Source organism: Mya arenaria, chromosome 5 (assembly GCF_026914265.1).
Source record: "Mya arenaria isolate MELC-2E11 chromosome 5, ASM2691426v1".
NCBI lineage: Eukaryota > Metazoa > Mollusca > Bivalvia > Myida > Myidae > Mya > Mya arenaria.
The window spans coordinates 22,338,191-22,353,575 of NC_069126.1; the positions used below are offsets into that span (position 1 = coordinate 22,338,191).

At 35.7% G+C, this 15,385-nt stretch overlaps 3 protein-coding genes across 4 annotated transcripts in view; 1 reads left to right on the forward strand and 2 right to left on the reverse strand.

Annotated features, from left to right (window-relative positions):
* LOC128235363 (uncharacterized) overlaps positions 1 to 8,005 on the forward strand; it is a 30,206-nt gene extending 22,201 nt beyond the window's left edge. For both annotated transcript variants that reach the window (XM_052950173.1, XM_052950172.1), the window contains exon 4: positions 7,054 to 8,005. In XM_052950173.1, the coding sequence (XP_052806133.1) occupies positions 7,054 to 7,617 (564 nt within the window). In that variant the 3' untranslated portion in view covers positions 7,618 to 8,005. The remainder of the gene's footprint in view (positions 1 to 7,053) is intronic.
* Positions 8,006 to 11,379: 3,374 nt separating this feature from the next.
* Positions 11,380 to 12,195, reverse strand: LOC128235528 (E3 SUMO-protein ligase ZBED1-like). The gene has a single exon (XM_052950339.1). It carries the CDS (start codon positions 12,193 to 12,195, stop codon positions 11,380 to 11,382), a length of 816 nt encoding a protein of 271 aa, XP_052806299.1.
* LOC128235529 (E3 SUMO-protein ligase ZBED1-like) lies at positions 12,195 to 13,230 on the reverse strand. Its single transcript, XM_052950340.1, has 3 exons — positions 12,874 to 13,230; positions 12,636 to 12,782; positions 12,195 to 12,494 (listed from the first exon to the last, which is right to left on the reverse strand). Exons 1-3 carry the CDS (start codon positions 13,228 to 13,230, stop codon positions 12,195 to 12,197), a joined length of 804 nt encoding a protein of 267 aa, XP_052806300.1.
* Between the last annotated feature and the right edge of the window lie 2,155 nt (positions 13,231 to 15,385).

Sequence of the window (15,385 nt, forward strand, 5' to 3'; positions counted from 1 at the left end):
CCTTAATATAAAAATAATTTGTTGTAAACCATTCCTTATGTCTCTCAATAACATTTTGTTACAACTTGACAAGTGTCCTTAACAAAGGTATATCTCTTTAATTGCTTACATTTTCCACATCACCATTTATGTGCAAAGGTATGAAAAAGCATTCATACAATTTTCTGGAAAAGTATTTCATATCAAACATTTCGTTAAAAAAGTACACATTTTTTATAATCTCTTCATTCTAAACCATAAAGAAATGTATTTCAAAAATTCATTTAATACTCAGTCCTGTCCAACTGTTTTTCCTCAATTCATTTTCCTCACTTTCTTCAGCTTTAACAATTTCGTTCCAAAATAATGGGATATCATGCTCATCAAATATAACTTGTAGTTAGTGCCCGCACCTATAATTTTGCAGTGACAGACTACTATTTCTTTCATAGTATTTCTTAAAGATAAATGTTTTATAATTATTTTCTTTTAATTTTCTGAACAAAACCTTTAAGAAGAACACGATATAAGTTTTGTTTTCCAGAAGTAAATCAAACTGGCATATTCTATCATCCAGAAACGGAAGTCGATAACTTGAGAATGTTACCAATAACAAATCGGAAATAAAATTTTCTTGGAAATAACTAATTTGTCAAACCGTCTGAATTATGTTTTAACACATGCATATGGTACATACTAACCTGTAACTGAACTTCAAAGCAGGTTCTTGAATAAGACCACATGGTAAAGAAGTTAATGTGAAGGTAAATTACAATCATTCATTTCGGACAAGTTGAGTTTTCGGATGTCATTTTGAGGTTCGACTTATCATAACTTACAAGAGATAATATTTAATTTCATTTCATGAGGCAAGAAAATAAATGAATAAAAAACCCTGAACGCAGGAAGTGCGATTGTGTTATTAAACAGTTTTATAATATTTTCTGCTTCTTGGGACATCAACAAGACAAGACATTAGATAGCCAAAATTTATCGATTATGGCAGTAAACAGGTTGTACTTGAGAATTTGGAGTGAAGAAAGTACATGTGGATTTGACCATATATATATATATATATATATATATATATATATATATATATATATATATATATATATATATATATATATATATATATATATATATATATATATATATGATTCGAAATGAAAAAAAAAAAATAACATTAAAATTTGATACTCTAAATCTGACTCGATGTGGAATGTTGTGTATTAAACAACAGCTTTCGACGACTCAGTTACAAGTTGTATGTCAGAGAAGTAGATTATTCTGTCTGAAACAATGTTCAGAGTACATGTACTCGTGTCCTGGGTCTTTCGCATAAACAGCTGGTGCACAAACATATATCTATAAAGTGGTCTTTGAATATCAAATGCACTGTTAATGAAAACTACTTCTAAGGTGATTTGATTTCATGCTGAGCCTGTATCAATAATGACATTGTTCTTACAAAACCTGCCTTCATCAGAGTAAATTGTGTTTTGTATAAAAAAGATATATAAAATGAACCACTTTTTACTCGCATTCAGAAATGGGTTGAAATTAAGCTATCAAGGGAAATCGGTAAAATATCCACAACTAGATGATTCGGTTATTGTACAATAGACAACAATAGTTAAAAAACAAATTTCACCCTGCTATGCAAAAATTGATTCATTTGTAAATATGAAATGGTACTGATATAACAAGGACTTTTGCTACCATTGTAACTGTAACAAATCACCTTTTAAATCCTTCATTTATCTTAGATGGATAAATGGAGCGTTATTTTTATTTTCTGAATGACAAACACAACACAAGAGCAAACAAACATCGTTAAAAAGTAAATAAGCATGTCCACATCTGTTCAATTCTTTGGTTAAAACGATCTTGGGCAAGTTATGCCAGTGTCAATGTCATTTCTGTAGTATTCTCCGATTATGCCATGAAAAGACCTTAGCCGATCGAGGTACATGCCCTTGATGCCGACTTTGAAAGGGTTTTCAGATAAAACCAACTGTTTCATGGATCCATTATCTCAAACTCGACCTTATGTAATCGGCAAACTCTCTACACTGCACAAAGCCGGAAAATATGGATTAATAAAAAATCATATGTAAGTCAAATTATAATTTTACACTGGAAAGAAAAAAAAACGACAACAACAACAACAAACTTAAATGAAGAAAATTATTATGCAAGTGTGGGTAGTCACTTGACAAGTTAAAACAGAGTATAATCTTTGTTTGGAAATTGAAATGTAATAGAGATTTTAATTTCTTATTAAAGGTAGAATAACGAATGTATTTATAGTGATAGGACGACATATGTTACCATGACTAAATTTACAAAATGGTGGTAATTTCAAATGTTTTTTCATTGGCTTAAAAAACTGCTCAAGATACTCTTTCCAATGGTAGAACTATCCGGGTTTATCGGCATCAGCTACTAGAAAGGGAATTTTATGGCGACTCCTAGATGAGGTAGGCACAGTCGCAACCTCTTCTCCGATCGTCTCCACATTTAACTTTCTTCATCTAATTCAAATTTACAAGAGTGCCGAGAAGAGAATGGAAGTATTCGTGTGTTTGTATCATGTCAAAAATGAAATTTACTCAGAGGTTATTTAAAACATAGTTACGGAAGTTGCTACACATTAACATACTGCATCTGGCGATAGTTTTTGAGAAATGGCCAAAGCAGGTTTCCTTCATGCCACTGACATCAACAAAAAAGCTAAGACAATGGTGATTTCTTTTGAAACGCTTAAGGCTATAGTCCGTACGGTTAGTCATTTAAATAAAACTTGCGACTGTAGGGATTATTGTGTTATTATCAATATATACCTGCTTATAATGCTTACATGTCATTTTTATATTCAGTGCAATGAATTTTACAGGAAAAAATAACAGAATAACTCTAGTTTCTGGTATAATAATTCCTACTATAAAATGTTTTTCATTAAATGAGTAGAAAAACAACAATTTAAGTTCAAATATATTCAAATAAAAGTTTTTCAATTCTATTTTTCATCAGTGAGATACAAATACACATTTTTAGAGCACATTGATATCTTAAGTAAACTCTCTGCATACTGTATACTCTTCTCAAAGTCTAGCTTTTTCATCCACATCTTGTCCACAAGAAGATGTTGAATATGCAAGGGACTGACATAGATCTGCCTTTGGTTTGGCAATAGTAACGTATAAACAGAACTCCTGCTATAACTGCTGAAAAAGACTCCAACTGCCCACCTCATTCATTGTTCATTGTTTTGCAAAAGTAGAATATGTGGGTGGTTTTCAAAATAATGAGGCTTTTTCGTTTATCTCTCCTAACTTTTATTCCTTTCACTTTTGGGAAGTGTTTTCATGCGCATTATGGGCCAATTAATCTTGTTAAGAAATTTGTTGAGTTTCAAATGAATGGCTCAATCAGCAGAAAAGTTATGTAAGAATATGTTGCTAAATTTGTCCCCTGTGCACCCAAAAAAGTGTGACATTTTACATGAAGACCTTTATTCAAATGTGTTTTATTTTTTGAAACTGAATGATATAGTTTTTTTATTGATTTTATGTAACTTAACCCTTTCTCATTTAAAAAAAAAACATACTTCAAATAAAAAAAAAAATATTATCTTAACCAAATTTTAATGTCATATGACGGACCCCTATTCATTTAAAAAAGACGATAGAATATTCGATTCACATTGAGAACACTACCATTTCATTTAAGCACTATTTATATTAAATTACTATGTTATTTTAATAACTTTAACCTGCCAGCTTTATATAAATAACATAGTTTTATTATTTCATACATTATTTTGTCCGTAACTCAGATGCATGACTTATTATCCCAAAATGTTCCCTGTGCACCTTTTCGGTTGTAAGTTGTCAGATTTCTATAATTTCTTCAATAAAATGATATTCTGCTGTATTTACCAGAGAAGAAAGTTACAACAGATGCAACAACAGTTTTCAGCCTCTCACATACAGAGATTTGAGGCATTTGCATGGTTTAAAGCAATGTCCCCTGTACATCCTGTTTTAGCAGATTTCAATAAAATTTCATAAACTAACAAATATGATTTCCACATTCTGAGAAATGTGTATGTTATATTTAGGCATCACTTGCTAGTTTAGCAACTTAATGGTTAGTGTGTTATAAAAACTTTTTTTTATTATTTGATTATAAAGCCATTAAATGTTTACTTTTAAAGGTTTATCAAATTAATTTAAATACAGTTTCAGTATTGAGGCACATAAGATAACATATTTTGTTTAAATATTCTATTTTGATTTTATCATGACAATTAAAAAACATCAAATCAAATTGAAATTATTCATGTAATGCTTTTATATATGCAAGGTATTATATGCTTCATTTCAGTGCACAGGGGACAATTTTTTTCATATGGATAGCAAATATTCCAGATTATAATTTTGTACAGGAAATAAGTACCCTAGTGAAAAACCTTGTAGTTAAGCTTCCTTTTCCAAAGAGATCACATAGAAAATATGAAAACAAATGAAGAAACAAACTGTTGAAAACATTAACACAATGAAGTCTAGGAAGCGTAGAGAACGACTTAGGAAAGATCAAAAGTTGCAGAAAATGTATGACAGAGATCGAGATACTGAGAAAAAGAGCAGAATTTGCCAGGTATTGCTCAAACGCTAAGAAAGAGGACAAATAGATCCTATGTATGATTTACAAATAGAAGAAATAATGATGAAAACATAACTGAATTATCCAGTTTCATACATTATTGTCGACAATGTGGTAGGAAATAAGAATAAAATACCATTTGTTTACTTCGGGTATAACGATTATGTAACTTGACGATTATTTTGTTATTTCGATTTATCATTTAAACGTTAGAAAGCCTAACATTTCAGTAACAAACTTACTAAAACTTACCTGTCAAAATGCGGCAGAATCATCCTCGTCACTTTCTTTATTTGTCTATAATATTATTGTCATAATTGTGGCTGCATTTTGCCTGTGTCAGTCTTATCTTGCATGATGCCTGTCCAGTCAAGACCAGCATCATTTAATAGAATGTTTCAGAATGACTTAAAAGTAGTCTTTCTACTTTGGTTAGCGGTGATGCCTATCGCCAACTCTTTAATTATCAAGCTCACGTTCTGTTGATGCTTTTTCCGGTGCGGTAACATACAATGACTGTATTGCTTGGTTGGAAGCTACCTCGTACCATTTTGTTTAATTTGAACAATCTTTGTTAAAGACATTTCAACCGTAATATCTTGTGACGTTCATAATGTTTAGGCAGAGGAGCACTTTTTTCGATGCACCATGTGTGTCATGTAAGTGTTTATACATCCTTGGCCAATTCTTTAATGAGCTATATTTACACCTCATCTTCAATTCCTTAAATGAACTGCCTTTCGGCAATTGCAGTTATCATCCGATGAACGCAAAATATGCGGATATGTTCGAATCGCAATTCATTGCATAACAATATACATAGATTTTGATGATCTTGTTATTGCTTGGATCGTGTCAGAAGCCTTCAAGGTCCCGTAAAATATGAATCAACATTTAAGAAAGGTTGTTTTTTTATAATATGTTACATGTATTGTTACTATAAGTGTTTCAATTTCACGTTTAAAAGTGATTTTAAATGGTTGTTCTTGACCCGCGTTATTGTGACGTCATTTGATAAAATGTTTCCTGTTACAGTCGGGTCGTTCTATTTACAGAATGGGTAAGAAAGGATTACTAAAAGGATTTTCATATATGAAATGAAGTATTGTTTTAACAATTCTTGAAAGAAATAATGAACTGTTCGTGTAAATATACGTAATAAATTGCGGGCTCCTTCGGCCTCCACACACTTTGACCAGCCCAATAGCGTGCATACCCCGATAATGACATCAAGCCCGCAATTCATTCCTTAACTGAACACTTTGTAGCTTAATTTGAAGCAATTGACACAAAATATCATTAGGTTACCAGCAAGATCACCGGACCAAAAAGCAATGTTGACAAATAAAAATTACAAGGTGTCCACCTAATTTTACATTTGCCATTACAAGCCTTATAAAAGTATGTGTGCTCGATAAGCTTTCAAATCTACTGCATATTGGACGGCCTAGATGCGTAATGCGTAATTGCATCTCAAACTAACGACCTAACCTAAGGTCTTACGCAAGCACTGTTGAAGATGCATTCTGTCTTCGATCCCGTCGCTCGCATCTGTACAGTTCAGTCTTTCTTGGTGGAGAGAATTGATTTTGAAGTTATTACACAAAAGTGCTATAAGCATAGGAATTTCCAGCATGATACCACAAACACCATGCGATTGATATCGTAACAAAGCCATTTAACAGACTACTTGGTCCATCATATGCAGCTTAGACCATTTGATCCATTGTCAATCTTTCACTCAGACCTACACGGTTCTAAACTATATTGCCTAGCCAACCTTAAGTTTTCTGTGCTGTCATCACTTTGGCCGTAATCTTACCCCGGTATAAAAGAAGTCTCCTATAGTTATGTTGATAGCCCTTTAAGACGTCTGTGTGGCATCATGTGTTAAGACATTTGCCGCATTAGTGTTAAGCATCTCCTTTCGCTTTTCAACTTGAGAAACTGATTCCAAAGTTGTATTCAATTCATCCATAACAACTTCCTTATAACTTTACAATAGAGGGATCCAACCGCTGCCACCAATTTCTGTAACGTGTGTCTGTTTACAGAGCTGACAATAACCTTTGGTTATCAATATGAAAATATCCTATAGGCTATCTTGTCTATTTGATTGATTGATGATCTGAATAGATGATTAATACAATGATAAGATTTTACAATCAATAACGTAATGAAAAACCTAAAAGTATCATTACGTTATCAAACTTAGCCCTTCTGTTGCGGAAGCCTATAGATATAGTTCATTAAAATGTCACGGATATACCTGGTTATGCTTTAAACTGTTCATATTACACAAAACCTGATGCCTTAGGTAAAACAACTTATGTTTTTACTGAACGAACGTAAGGCGTTAACAGTTATTTTTCAGTGCTAAATTGATAAACTACTTTTTTTCAGATGAAACGTCACTATGTGCTGTCCATACTCCTTTGTATGGCCTGTTTCATTGGTATATTTTTCGCTGGCGTTGGCGGTTTCCCTGGTTTCGGATCTGGCATAAACGAACCAACTGGATATGAGGACAAAGTCAAAGCCCTGTCTGGTATAACTATTGCTGGTTGTATATTGACGCTAGGTGTTGGCATATTTGGTGCATGTACTGTTTCCACTTATGGACGCTATTTTGGTGTTCATGTTAATGGTCATCGAACTGTTGCAGCTGGGACAACATTTGGAACTGAAGGAATGGGCACGAACACGAATTATGCCACACAAACTGGGGCTTTATATAATGGTGGGACGGGTACGAATGCCATTATACAAAGTCATACGGAAGAAAACAGACTACTTCAAGAGAACCTACGACTTCAACAAGAGCTAAACCAGCAAAGAAGATCACAAAGAACTCATAATGGATTGAACCCTTCGCCGTCGTCCATCTATCCAATGGGTGGAGTATATCACCTATCGGCTCATTCGTTTCCCACGGATCCTCCGCCGAGCTATTATTCAGTGAATTAGGGCGCCGATTTTTTCACCTATAGTGGTAACAAAATTATTGACACCGTTTATTGTTTACTAATGCACTGTATGAAACACAGTGAGTATGTTTGAGTCTGCTCCAGCATAACGACGCATGACTTCTTGTTTGAGACGCTATGAACATCCCGATGTTTGAACACTTTTTGAGAAATCACTATTTTATTGTACGATCCATGAGGCCTGTTTATTAAAGGATCTTAGTCGATCATACGGGTTATATTATCTTAGCTTCATAGTTTGCCACTTCTGTTATTGGCCCTTTAAGATCCTTTAATGACACGGGTAAAAGAGATAGTTTTAGAATTATGTTGTTTTATGTTTCTATTTATTTGTGAGAATTAAGTTTTAACCATTAAAAAATCGCGGAAAGCCATTGTTTGCCCTCTTTCATGTACCTGCATATTACTAAGTTGTTAAAGCGTCTATACTTTCTGGATACAAGAAGTGACAGTGCATAACTTTTAACAGTTTATCCACATTCATATAATATATAATTGTTGTTGTTTTTAATAACATATTAGGTGGTGCGAGACTGCGGAAAGCTAAAAGTGCACTGTCACGGACATGGGTATAACTGCATATACGGTAATTTCAAAGTCAAAATACATTCTATCGAAGGAATGATGCTCCTAGACGAGAAAATTGAACCGGTCCTAAGTCTGTCTCATATTCGCATGTGTATCTTTGCTTCCAAAGCCTTAAGCAAATATTAGGGTTGAATTCGACAACATTGATAGTCAAACCATTCGGGCTAAAGACATTATTAAACGACATTGACATAATTCAATCTTCTTTGAATGAAATTAGTTTGTTAACAAATGAGTTTATTTTGTATCATTTAATTAAGAAAAAACCTTCAATCAAGTAAAGTTACTGTGAAATAAAACAAACATGGTGTAATCGTCTATGATAATTGTTGAACTTGACTACGGAGCGTTACCAGTTACAGTTCCTGACAATGTGCATCAACCAATTTACATACCAATGTTCATGCTAGGCACATAATAACGAAGCATTCTGATTTTAATGGTCTGCCTAAAATAAAAATAAAAAACTATACAATTATGTATTTTGTGAGAATTAAACAATGGAAACGTTAGGGTCAAGTCAAGTAGCCTAGATATTAACCAATATCCTGTTTAAAGCCGAAGGATCAACGCTCAGCAATAGACAACTCGTTACAAGACAACATACATAACACAACTATGAATACATTTCATCATTGGTACATGTTGGGATGATAACCACCAATGAACAGTCAGTTAAAAATAAACCGGAAATCACAGTGAGTCAATCCTGTTTATTAGCACTCATTCTTACACTTTCCATAATATTTATCAAAAACATATAAAGATCTTACGGCCACAAAACGAGGTGTTAAAACAATAACACAATTGTGTATCAACTTGTGTATTCATAAAAATGTTTGTACCGCCATTGGACGATCAATGTATTCAATAAATACTTCCTGCGGGAACTCAACCTCACACATGCCCCAACATTAACAAATCGTAACAATTTAAGCCCGTGTAACGCTCTTCCGATGACGTATCTATTAAGTTGGACATTTCTATCTGTCTGAAAAACAGAACATTTAGTTTTATATGATATTACTACATAATTGTATTCTGGTTTGAGCAAACGTATACCTTCTAAGGAAGACAAACACCATCAAAAGTATCACATAACTTCTATTTTAAAACAACATATTTGCAGGGAACTGAAGGTCCCAAAACTTATTACAAGGATATACTTGGTTCTCTTTAAACTAGACCTGTATATATTCAAACGGGGTGTACATTTCGCAAGACGATTATTCGGCGTATAAGATTGCCTCGATCTGTTTGGTGTACATTAAAAAGATAAAGATTGTTTTCATACTCATTGGCAGTTCTGTATATGTGATATTTAAATGCTAGAAAAAGAAACAAACGTAATTACATTGCAATATTTTTGTTAATTTTATAGACTTTGAACATTATATACCGATTTCACATTACTTGGAGATACCGCTAATAGTCACTACGGTTTAAGCATCTAATTTGCGCATAGCCAACATCAGAGTAGATCACGACACTGGAACAATTACTTTCACGTGTCTCGTCGGTTGAAGTGTGATATATATTCTCTGATGTTTTATTACCAACATTTAATTTAATTCATACTGTTCATATACACTCCTAATTTCAAATGGTCGGATCAATGTTTGTTGTCAATTATAATAAAAGTATAGTGTTGTTTAGTTTGTTCAGCTATCATCCGAGCTTTATAAAAAAATATATTGGTATTTTCTTGTATGTACACTTTTACCCGGACCGCCTTAAGGCATTTTTGTACATGTCTATAGAATAACGACACCTGCGACCCAAGTTATTACCGGTTTATAGCGCCAGTGAGCTGTTTGAATACAAGTTGACCAAAGTAAAAAATACCCGAATTATCAATTGTGCAGAAAATTATTAAATGACGCTCAATATAGAGTTTGCAGGAGTTTACTACATACCGTATATTTGTATTCAATGCAATTGTGTAAACACCGTTAAATGATACGAATTTTTTTTTGCGTCTCATAGCGTTTATCAAAATAATCTCTGGCTTATGTAAATATAAGAGATATCATCATGAGATTTTCGGTATTGCTTCTTGAAAGTATTTACTTCAAATGTCTAATCAGATAAAAACAGCCAATGAATGTCCGAAGGCCAAAACGCAGGATTAAGTTTCTTCTCGACGAGGCTCACACTTTTATTCTAAGAAGTAAGTAGGTCGAAAGCCACAAAATTTAAATGACGGTGTTTGTAGCTCCGATAGAGAAAGTACCTAGTGAAAAATTTCCTTTTCCAAAACGTGACAAAGGATTTGTATGAGCTTAAGTGTATTTATAGATTGATCCTTAAATCTGAATCGTTCACTGTACAAATATTATTTTGGGACAAATCTAGTTATTTCATCGTAAGACCTTTAAACGTTTTCGTTTGTTAATATGTTTAAACCGCTCTGCTTTTACGATGGTTTATCTACTTTCAAACTATTACTTGTCCCAGGCCCTGTTGACAACGGTTCTTTGTTTCCGCTCACACCCAGTTGTGTTAAATATTTAAAATTAATAAAGGTATTTTTGTTTAGTAGAGGTATATTGTTGTAAGAAATGTCAAGAACTTTAATATTTGGCTGATAGTTGAGAAATGAGCATGACACCTCTTTAAAACCACTGTTAGAAACTAGGGATGAAAACCGGATAGCAAATTGGTATCCGGATATTCGTATCAACTATCCGAATACTATCCGGATACTCGTATGAAATTGTTGTCTAAGAATGTGTACACCTTGTTGTGTAACGTTTACCCTCTACTATGTACACCCTTTATCATATCATATGAAATAATAGTACACTTCAGTTGGTATCCGTCGTAAGCTTGATGTGTTTTTACTAATCTGTTTTACGTCATTATCGTTTTAGGTCGTAAACAAATACGTTACATGCATTGTGAGTCATATAAATGTGTCAAAATATTAAAAGGCATACCAATGACGTGAATACAGATGATTTTATTCATTTAATTTTTACCTACATGCCTTTATTTAGACACAAACGTGTACAAACATAATAACATATAATAACATAACATGCAAATACATTAATTACAAAAATAATATACATACTACATACTTATCAATTATTCACACAGTTCCGAATACACTATGCTTTCATTATCAATGGCAATCACTCTTCATCATATTTCACTCAGTGTCACACTTCACAGAACGCATGTTCTTGTTTAGGAACAAGATGACATCAACAATGTCACTGTTAAGTCTGTTGCGCAACTTGTTCAGAACAAGCCCGGCGGACGAAAATACGCGCTCCGATGGCACAGATGTAGCGGGAACCGCGAGGACGCTACGGGCCACTTGCGCGACCTTCGGAAAACGGTTCTCGTTGCGCCGCCACCACTCGAGGGCTGGTGTTGCATCATCCATCTTCTCGGCAAGGTACAGCTGAAGATCGTCCTTCACCGATGACTCCGGGGATGTGACCATGAACTCAAGCCGTGGTCGCTTAGCAGGTGTGGCACAGTCATTGCGCGAGCTGACCTTGAGCGGGACATCGTCAAGGCGGTCCTCCAGCATGGTGTGTGTCCTTCGTCGTAGCTGCCTGGGCAGGAAGCTTAACTTCTTATATCGAGGGTCCAGAAGTGAGGCGAGCATCGGGAGGGACTCGGCAGTTTCATCTCGGCCTGCCTTGAACCTCTCCGTCATCTCATCCCGGAAAGTGGTCTTCATCGAGGCGACCAGCGCTGTGTCATTTTTGCAGGGCTGCAACACTGTCCCAACCAAACTATACACGATGGGAAACATCTCCCCGATGGATACGTCCTTGTCCTTACTCATGAAGGTGGTCACGTGAGTGAACGGCCCAAGGACTGTGAATATGTCGGCAACGATGCCCCACTCGCCGTCTCTCAGAAGGAGATCGCGGTCGGCCTTCTTCGTGACGTCATCGTCAAGCATGATGTCAGTGACCACCCGGCGTAGCTTGTCGAGGCGGCTACACATCAGCTGCGTTTCCACCTCGTGGGGACGTCCTGGATGAGGGCCAGTGTCGGTTGCTTCTCGCCCTCCTTCTGCATCCGCTCCTGGCGACGGTGTAGCTCAGCGTTGAGTGTTGTTGAGTGCTTGAAATGCCCTACCAGCTTTCGACACTTGCTCAGGACCTTGGAGACAGAAGGAAGTTCGAGGAATGGCTTGATGCAGAGCTGGAGGGTGTGGGCGAAGCAGGAGTGGTCTCCCCACTCTGGACAGAGTGTGCCGGCCTTCTGTATGTTGCGGGCGTTGTCATGGACGCAGCATTCCACCTTGCCCGTGAGACCGAACTCCCTTACTCATTCTTGTAGGCGGGACGCGATGTTCTCGGCTGTGTGACGCTCTGGCATTGCTCTGGTCATCAAGATGTCCGAATGGAGGATCCATTCGGCATCAAGGTAGTGGGCTGTCACGGTGATAAAACTCTCGGTAGAATTGGACGTCCACGTGTCTGTCGTGAGGGAGACAGACGTCGCCTGCTCGAGCCGGGAGATGAGGTTGGAGCGTTCGTCTGCGTACCTCTTCTCAACCCTCGCACGAACTGTTGGCCGGGTAGGTACCTGAAATATATCATAGTTATAAAAGTTATGACAATATCAAAATGATGTGCACGTGCAGTACATGTATACAATACATTTGTATAACACTTACTGTATAAGACGGTGCCGCCAAGGCCATCATATCACGGAACCCCTGGCCGTCGACGACGCTGAGTGGAAGGCAGTCACGTACGACCCAGTCCGTCACCGCTCGGGTAACCCTCTCCGTCGTGGCAGCCTGTATCATCGGAGGGGTGGAAACGGTGACGTCAAGTGTCGTCTGCTTCAGGGTGGTCTTAGACGGAGTTGATGGCGGACTGCACACAGGATGCTTCTTCATGTGATTCCTTAGATTTGAAGTCCCACCACCATACACAAGTTTCACACTACACAAGTTACACACAACACTTTTACCATCCTCAGTTTTAGTGAAATACTTCCAAACACTAGAAGTCACTTTCGGAGGCATAGTTCCAGTTTTGACAAGATTGCTCAATTGATAAACTTTGAAACGATGTTAACTGATTGGGAATAAAATAGAAATGAAACGATTTTTTTCTAATAATTTTATTCAGACATCAATACTTGATTTATGCATATTCATTAAGATAATTGATTGGATAATCTACTGATTGCATGACGTTACTTTGTGATTGGACAGTTAAATCGTATGGATTAATGCACATATCATATACGTCATCATTGATGTCAACTACTGCCAATTAGTGCCAATTAGTCACTTCAGACTCCATAAACAACACTTGTTTTTATAAACAGGACCATGGACCCTTCAAAAGATGAAATCTCGCGCCTTGTGCAAACAACCAATTAATAGCAGACGGTTTATGACACCCATCACGCTTCGCCAATCAGTCTGTGCAGCACCTGAAACAGTCTAAACGCTAAGATGTTTAAGACCTACACTAATTAATCGACCATTTTAACCGCATAATTTATACAAATAAATATTAAGAAAATTATACGAATATCCGAATACCAATTTTAGAATCCGAATACCAATCTAATATCCGGATATCCGGATATTCGCTTCCATCCCTATTAGAAACATAAAGTTAGACTAAATATTAGATATAGATACTAATGTTTTCGACATAATGGTTTTTGGTTGAACCCGATTTAAAAGTCACATTTTTATCAGGGTATTTATTTACCATTAGATGTTACCATCGGAAATTCCCTTTTTCTTGTGTTACTTAAACACGTACGCCGGACGGTGATCGTTGACTAATTGCTTGTAAATTTAGAGGCCAATCCATTGTCTTCCCGACTATAGCCGTATGATAGTACAATAACTGTTTGTTCTTCGTCTTCGCAGCCTGTTAATAATGCAAAACATGTACATATACATTAATGCCGTCTAATCAAACAGACTGTCATTATAAAAAGAAATAAAACCAGAAATAGTATTATACAACTTATAAAAATCGAATAATTATGTTAAAGAACTGCATATATAAGCCTCATTTGTATTGAATATATTAAGCAAGGTCACTACCACAATACTGTTCGTCATCGCCATTTGGAGAGTCGACTTTGCCATTACAAATGTAGATTTTAGGAATACCAAAACTTCCGGAACACTTTAGGAACATAGTATGGCACTCATATGCTTATATGACATCAAATTCAAGGTATACCATATGTCACCATTACACATGGTAAAAATGAAAAAGATTCTCTTGTTGCGCAGTCCTAGAATGTTCTATCAACCCCGGTCAGCCAAAAACAACAACACATACTTTAAGTTTCAGTGGAATACTTTATTAACGGTTTAACTAACAAATCAATTCAAAGTAGGTACGGATGGCATCCTCGTAGCGTTCCGGTATCATTTCAATAACCTAAAGTGTTGGTGTCGTACCTTTTGTACAGTTAATAAATGTGCTAATAATAGTTTGTATGTCATTTGAAATATTTTTATTTGCTCAGTTATTCTCGTTCTCAAATGTTGTACCTAAAATAATTTGTTCCAAACAGAATAATTGTAAAGGGGAAGAAATGGGTGTTAACAAAGTATGTATAAGATTAATCATGTATGTACTGCAAAAACGTTGAAACAAAACAAATTGAATGTAATATTTACATTTTATCTCTCAGTAAATAAACATGCATTCGTTAGGAGAAAAGTTGCTAATTTGCCGGTTTTAGATCAAAATAAGACAATATTAGTGTCGGTTTCATAATTTTAACGAACAATATTTTTCCAAAGCGGTTCAGCGCAAGTGTATAATCTCAAGCACTATGTTTGCGGGTGAGGTAACTTTTAAATATATTACAACTGACAGAAACTTTCGACCAAAATGATAGGGTAAAAGTTTAGACTTGATACTGACACTGAGCGAGCCCATCTAGAGCTTGCATGCTTGTAGTTAGAACAAGGAGCACCCATCCCGTCCATCTGTGTAGCGACAATCTCTTAAAAGGGCACATGCAACTTGGTTGAAGGGGAAATCCTCCCGCACCTTCACCGTTAATCTTTTTAATTTATATCAAGCAATCAAGCCGTGCTGTCAGTTGAAATGAGTTGACACATCTTTTCGTCGATCAGTTTAGCCTTTCATTATGCCATGATATGGTTGACAGGCATTGACACAACTCACAGT